This window comes from Trichechus manatus, unplaced genomic scaffold (genome assembly GCF_000243295.1).
Source record: "Trichechus manatus latirostris isolate Lorelei unplaced genomic scaffold, TriManLat1.0 scaffold00026, whole genome shotgun sequence".
NCBI lineage: Eukaryota > Metazoa > Chordata > Mammalia > Sirenia > Trichechidae > Trichechus > Trichechus manatus.
The window spans coordinates 20,698,952-20,706,969 of NW_004443962.1; the positions used below are offsets into that span (position 1 = coordinate 20,698,952).

An 8,018-nucleotide genomic window follows, 5' to 3' on the forward strand; every position below is an offset into this window, starting at 1 on the left:
TTAAAAAAAAAAAAAAGAGACTAAAAACTAAGTATTATCTAAGAACTCTATTTGGATCCTGATTCAAACAAACAAACTGAAAATGACATTTTTGAGGCAATCAGGGAAATTGGAGTATGTAGTGAGTATTAGATAATACCAAAGAATTTTTGTTACTTTTGTTAGGTGTGATAATGGCGTTGTGGTTATGTAGGAAAATGTTCATATTTTTAAAAATGAAATTGTAAGAATGAAATGACATGTTGTTCGGCATTTGCTTAAAGCTTCTGCAGCAGAGGAAAAAGGGGTGTGATAAGCAACTGTGCCAATATCTTGATAACTATTAAATCCAGATGAGCAGGATATGAGTTATTTTTACTACTATTTCTACTTCATGTAAGTTTAAAAATTTTCATAACCAAAAAAAGTTTAAGTTAATTAGGTATCATTATCGTCCTCAGTAAAGATTTACTGAGCACCTACTATGATTAAGAGTCTGAATTAACCATTAGGTCCACACAGTTGTAAAGGACATGGTCCCTACCTCTGAAAGCATTAACAGTCTGACCAGGCAGATAAGCGTATACATATAAAGATAAATGACGTACATTAGATGGCATTCACTCAGTGCCTCGTGTAGGCAGTAAGTGCAACAGTTCAGAGGAGATACCACCTGTTAGGTAGTTTCAAAGAGCGGGACTTGAAACTTACTACAGAGCTATAATAATCAAGACATGGTGTACTGGCATAAGGACAGACATATATAGGTCAGTGGAATAGAAATAAGTCCCTACATTTATGGTCAATTGATTTTCAACAAGGGTGCCAAGACAGTTAAGTGGGGAAAGAATTATCTTCAACAAATAGTGCTGAGACACCTGGATATACACATGAAAAAGAATAAAGATATACCCCTACCTCACACCATATAAAAAAATTAACTCAAAATATAAAAACTAAAACTTTAATAAACTCTTAGAAGAAAACATAGGAATAAATTTTCATGACCTTGTGTTAGGCAGTGGTGGTTTAGGTCACCAAAGCACAAGCAACGAGAGAAAAATTAGATAGTTAGACTTCATCAAAATTAAAAACTTTTGTGCTTCAAAGGACACCATCAAGAAAGTGAAAATAAAACCCACACAATGGAAGAAAATATTTACAAATCATATATCTGATAATCTGATAGGTATCAAGAATACATAAGAACTCTCACAACTCAACAGTAAAAAGATAAATAACCCAATTTGAAAATGAGCATAGGATTTGAGTAGACGTTTCTCCAAACAAAAAATATCAATTGACCAATAAGAACGTGAATAGATATTCAGTGTCATTAGTTATTAGGGAAATGCATATAAAACCACAATAAAAAAACAACTTTATACTCATTAAGGAGCCCCGGTGGCATAGTTGTCAACAGCTCGGCTGCTAACCAAAAGGTCAGCAGTTCAAATCCACCAGCAGCTCCTTGGAAACTATGGGTTTTCCACAATTCTACTCTGTCCTGTAGGGTCGCTATGAGTCAGAATCTATTCGACGGCACACAACAACAACAAGGAGACTAAAAGCAAAATGACAGACAATACCAAGTGTTGGTAAGGATGTGGAGAAATTGGAACCCTAATACATTGCTGATAAGATTGCAAAATGGTGTAGCCACTTCTCAAAAACAGTTTCACAGTTCCTCAAAGAATTAAACAGAGTTACTACATGATCCTGCAGTTTCACTCCTAGGTATATTCCCAAGAGAAATGAAACTTATGTCCACACAAAAACTTGTAAAGAAATGTTCATAACAACATTATTCATTTAAAAAAATAAAAACCCAAAGGTGATCCAGCAGAATGCGAAAGTTTATTGAACAGTATCATTAATATTACATGCAAGTAAAATTTTGCTGAAGATAATTTCATAAACAGTTGCAGCAGTACATTGTTGGGGAGCTGCCAGAAAGGAAACAACAAAAAAACAACCCAAATGTCCATCAGCTGATGAATGGATAAACATACCATGGAATATTATTATTCAGCAATAAAAAAGAATGAAGTACTGATACATGGTACAACATGAATGAACTTGAAAACAATATGCTAAGTAAAAGAAGCTAGTCACAAGAAAGGACACATATTGCATGAATCCATTAATATAAAATGTCCAGAATAGGCAAATCCGTAGAGGCATGGAGTAGATTAGTGTTTGCCAGGGACTGGGAAAAGGGGAGAATGAGGAGTGACTGCTGATGATTATGGGGTTTCTCTTTGAGATGAGAAAAGTGTTCTGGAATTAGATTGTGGTGATGGTTGCCAAACTCTATGAATATACCAAAACTCTATAAATTGTATACTTAAAAGGGTGAATTTTATGGTATATGAATTACATCTCAATAAAGCTTATATTAAGGAAAAAAAACATATTGTTGTTAAGTGCCATCGAGTTGGTTCCCACTCATAGTGACCCCGTGTACAACGGAAAGAAACACTGCCCAGTCTTCTGCCATCCTCACAATCGTTGCTATGTTTGAGCCCATTGTTGCAGCCACTGTGTCAGTCCATCTCGTTGAGGGCCTTCCTCTTTTTTGATGACCCTGTACTCTATCAAGTATGGTGTCCTTCTCCAGGGACTGGTCCCTCCTGATAACATGTCCAGAGTACATGAGACAAAGTCTTACCGTCCTTGCTTCCAAGGAGCACTCTGACTGTACTTCTTCTAAGACAGACTTGCTTGTTCTTCTGGCAGTCCATGGTATAATCAGTATTCTTTGCCACCATAATTCAAAGGCATCCATTCAGCCTTTCTTATTCATTGTCCAGCTTCTGCATGCATATAAGGCAATTAAAAATATCATGGTTTGGGTGAGGCACACTCTAGTCCTTTGCCTTTCTGCACTTTAAAGAGGTCCTTTGCAGCAGATTTGCCCAGTTCAGTATGTCACTTGATTTCCTGACTGCTGCTTCCATGGGTATTGATTATGGATCCAAGTAAATTGAAGCCTTTGACCAAGTCAGTATTTTCTCCGTTTATCATAATGTTGCTTCTTGGTCCAGTTGTGAGGAATTTTGCTTTCTTTATGTTGAGGTATAATCCGTACTGAAGGCTGTAGTCTTTGATCTTCGTAGTAGTAAGTGCTTCAAGTCCTCGTCACTTTCATCAAGCAAGATTGTATCATTTGCATATCACAGGTTGTTAATGAGTCCTGCACCAGTCCTAATGCTGTGTTCTCTTTAGTCCAGCTTCTTGGTTTATTTGCTCAGCACACAGATTGAATAAGTATGCTGAAAGGAAATAGCCTTGATGCTGATTTAAAATCTAAAATTTAAAAAATTGATTTTACTACCCACTAAATGAGTCCCAACTTGCAGCTTGAAAACACTGATTTATTGGATAGTCCTGTATAAAGGAAATAGGAATTAATATTTTTTATTTGCCTTTTAGCTAGGCCTACTAGTTCTAGATACTTTTTTTTTTTTTTATCATTTTTGATAATTTAGAGGACTGAAAAATTTGAGTGCGAATATATATAAATACACATACATGTTGGACCAGAAAGAATTAAAAAAAGTGGATGAGTTAGACCAGATGGTGGGCTCCCACCATCTGAATCGGCAACATCTTTGTTCCTGAAATATTATAATACTTTTTTCTCCTATATAGTTGCGTCGTCATGAAATACACAAATCGAAGAATAGAGCATTAGCACACTGGGAACTCCAAGAAAAAGCTTTGAAGAGAAAATGGAGGAAGCAGAAACCAGAAGCTGCCAGTCTTGAGAAAAGGAGGCTGGCTATCATGAAGGAGGTAATGCTAAAGTTTATTATCTTTAAAGTTAGAAAGAAAGTAAAGAGATTTCTCTTTTTTCCCACATTTGTTTACATTGTAGAGCGACTAGTTAATTAATGTCAATTTAAAAAAATCAGCAAAGTGACAATTAGAGTCTAGTGTGGTGGTTTGAATTTCTCCCCTGCTTAACAGCTATGTGGCCTTATACGAGTTGTTTAACGTCTCAGCCTTAATTTTCTCACATTTAAGATGTGGATAATATTACTTGCCTGATGATGTTGTTATGAGATTCCAGAGATATAATACTTGTAAAATGATTAGCACAGTCGTTGGCACGTAGTTAATGCCTTACATAAACATATAAACCCATAAAAAAAAAGAAAACCATTGCCATCTAGTCGATTCTGACTCAGAGCAACCCTATAGGACAGAGTAGGACTACCCCATAGCGTTTTCAAGGAGCAGCTGGTAGATTCGAACTTGCCGACCTTTTGGTTATCAGCCGAGCTCTTAACCACTGTACCACCAGGGCTCCACATATATATATAAGCTACTATAATTATTTTTCTCAGTTTGACAGCAGTGGTTTTAGATCACTTTGGGAAAAAAAGTGTGCTTATCCAATTAGTAAGCTGCTTGTTTTTGGCTCAACCTTTTGCCGGATATGGGGTGTCTGGATAAATAATCAGATGTTGTGCAGCAATAAACAGTATGGGAAATAGGAAGACATAACAGCACAATAACTTTGTTTGGGCTGAAATCACTGTAAAAAGAAGTGTGCTGCATCTGTAGTGCTGCTCCTTGTTCAGTGTTGAAGCTCATGGCATTTGGTTGTCTGGGTGACCTTTCTCTGCAGCTTTAAATCACACTCTGTTTCTTTTGAAGAATTCATTAGGCTTCGTAGTGAAATAAGAAGGTGTCAGTGGTATAATTATCAAAAAGATTTATATCTCCTAAATAAATGTTGACATGAGCTTGTAAAAAGAACAGTGGATTGAGAGAGAATAGCTTTTCACTGAGAAGTATTTTTTGGTGACCTTAGACAAGTCTCATATACGTAAATGTTACATGGTAATTCTCAGTGAAAGGTGTAAGAACGCAGATCCGGCCAGGAGAAAAGGCAGCCCCCTTGAGGTGCAGCTTTCCTCCCTAGGGTTCCTGCTAGGGTACTGAGCATGTAGACGAGTCATAGATGTGGCAGAAGTAGGCTGCAGCGAAGAGCAATGGAGAGGATGAGCACGCTTTCTGGGCTGCTTTGTGTAGTGCTGCTTACTCAGGCTCAGTGCAGCGGTTCCCCATCCTACCTGCATGTTCAAACCAGTCAGCGCTGAGAAGCTTTTTAAAAAAATAAGCTATATCTGGGCCCCACACCTCGAGATTATGATTTCGTTGCTCTGTGGTGTAGTCCCAGCATGGGTATTTTTTAGACACTTCCTATGTAATTGTAATGTGCGGGCTGAGAAATTCTGCTCTTAGTGGGACTCAGGTGTTTCCGTTTAACAGTTTACCTCGGGGGTTATTCTGTAACAGTGCTTAGAAATCTGCTTTTTTTCTTTTTAATGGCTGGGAAGTATATAGATAAATGTCCCTGGGTGGCGCAAACAGTTTGCGCTTGACTCCTAACCTAAAGATGGGTGGTTTGAACCCATCCAGCAGAGCTGTGGACGAAGTCCTAGTGATCTGCTTCTGTAGCAATTACAGCCAAGAAAACCCCATGGAATAGTTCTGCTGTATAACACATAGGGTCGTCATGAGATAGAATCGAGTCAATGACACTGGGTTTGGTTTTGTGGTTTTTAGTGTATGACCCATTGCTGTTGAGTTGATTCCGACTACAGATGTACCATAATTTATCCAGTCCTTTATTGATGAATATTTAGGTTGTGTATTAGAGTACAGTTTAAACATCTGGGGTGGGGAGAACCCCAAAATATGGTAGTTTAAACAAAATAGAAATTTTTTTCTTAAGAAATAGTTTAGAGGTAAGGTGGCTGGCTCGCCATCCTTTATAAGATGGCTTCCATCTCTGAGTACAGGCTGGCTGCTCCAGCTTCCTCACTTTTATACCATCCAGCAGGAAGCAGGGAAGAGGGTGCCTACTATTTCTTTTTACCTACCATCCAGAAGTTCTGGCTTATATCCCACTGAGCAGAACTTCATCACATGGCCATTCCCACCTGCAAGGTGGTTGGGATGTCCACCTATGTACTTGGCTAAAGCTTGTAAATTCTGCTTAATGTTAAGGGAAGGAAGGATATTGGTGGACAAGTAGCAGTGTCTACCACTCACAGATGCTTCGTGCTTTGCCACAATAAATAATGTAATGAATATCCTTGAATATGCTTTTGGGTACATGTCTAAATGCCATATTTCTAGGATAAATTCTTAGAAGTAGCATTGCTGAGGCAAAGGATATGTGCATCTATTATTTTGACATTGCTAAATTTATAATGTCTTTGTTTAAGGGATAGGATTAGACCAAAGGAAGAAGACCCCTTAAGCCTGTCCTATTTAATCATTGTGTATTAGAGCTATTAGGACCCATCCGCCTAAAGCTGGAGCTCTTGGGAACCTAGATTAGTGTAAGTTAGGAGAAAAACTCTTTGATCAGCAGAACCTTTGATTTCATTTGCTGTGTGATGTACCTGCTATGGGAGTCAAGCAAATTAGGTTCCAAGTCTAACTTAGAGAGGGAGGCTTTCACAAAGATACTGTAAATTTCAAAATTATAATGACGTCCCAGATCTCTCTGTAGTCTCCCAATTCCTCCTGGTTTCTATTGTCATGGAATAAAAGGGCTAGGGTGAGAGGTTTCTGATGTTTTTGCAGGAACTTGACAGATCTGGTGATAATTCAGGATGTACACCTCCACTCGTAAGTTTGGCTTTGTGCTCTGCAAACCCATCTGGGGAAATAATATATGCAGTTGGGTTTACAGAGGTGGGTTTACCTGTTAGAAGGATGTGTCTTATCAGAACAGACCGCTAAAGCAGTCTAGGAAGAGCAAAGGACAGCCAGTCCACTGATCTCTGGCCACTCAAACCGTCTGCCCCAAGAAGCCAGGCAGAGACTAACAGGGCAGCAGTTTTACTTGAGACCTTATTATAATTCATATCAGGTTTCCATATGATTAGTAAGATTATTCCCCCACAGTCTGCTTCTGTCAATTACACCTAATTATTTTGATAGAAAGTCAGTGCTTTTTTTTTAGATACTAAACTCTTAAAACTACCATTAGAAAATATACTTTGCATAATTTTTCTAGTATAATGGTAGATTATACTGACTAATTCATGTTCTTTCTTAAGCTCTCATTGCATGTACTTGCAAGATGGTTAACCAGGGATAGAAATTTGGTTCCTGGCATAATGTTGGTTGTAACTATGTTCTTAAACATCTCTATAGTGCTACGTGGTTTTTCTGAGTGTCCATATCTTCCTAACACCTCTGTCGCTTGGGGAGGTAGGCGTACCTCCGTTTACACATCAGGAAACTGAGCTTAAAGAAGTTGGATTTTGCTTTGTATCCCTGGACTAGGCCTAGAATCCCAGTCTTCTGGCTTCAAATGTGCTCTTGCCTTACACCATTTCAAAGTTTATACTCTTTGTGGAAGGAACAAATCAGGACCTTATTCTCATCAGTGGAGCCAACCTGCTTGGCTATAGGGAAAAGAGGAGGAGGTAAGAATGTGATTTTTGTTCTTTTTCTCAGTGTCTTAAAACAGTAACTGAATTCTGGTAAGACTATTTATAGTTACCAAATGTTTTACTGCTTTGAGTCAGTGCTGGAAACTGGGCAGTTTCCAAGTTTGAGATGCCTTTCAACTTAATAATGCCATCTAGTGATGGTGGATAGAGTTGACTGACTTTTACTCTGGGCTTTGGCCTTGCTTGCTTTCCTAAGTTTAAAGTACATAAGCAATAGCACTTCTGTGATTTTTGGAGTTTTCATCTCTCCAGCATAAAGAACTGACTGGTTAATAAAAACGAGAGCAACACGTTTTTTGTTTAATCTCCGAAAACTTATATTTTACATAATTAAAAAAAAATTTTACTGATGTACTTTAAGTGAAAGTTTACAATTCAAGTTAGTCTCTCATACAAAAATTTATACATACATTGTTATGTGACCCTAATTGCTCTTCCTATACTGTGACAGCACACTCCTCCTTTCCACACCAATTTCCCGTGTCCATTCAGCCAGCTCCTGACCCTTTCTGCCTTCACATCTCACCTCCAGACAGGAGCTGCCCATTTAGT

General features: G+C 38.1%; 1 protein-coding gene across 5 annotated transcripts in view; it reads left to right on the forward strand.

Moving 5' to 3' along the window:
- Positions 1–8,018, forward strand: part of SPICE1 (spindle and centriole associated protein 1) — a 116,743-nt gene that overhangs the window by 14,239 nt on the left and 94,486 nt on the right. For all 5 annotated transcript variants that reach the window (XR_002823619.1, XR_002823620.1, XM_023728873.1 and 2 more), the window contains exon 4: positions 3,634–3,777. Coding sequence is in view for 3 of the 5 variants with exons in the window: in XM_023728873.1 (XP_023584641.1) it covers positions 3,634–3,777 (144 nt within the window). In the remaining 2 variants the exon portion in view is untranslated. The remainder of the gene's footprint in view (positions 1–3,633; positions 3,778–8,018) is intronic.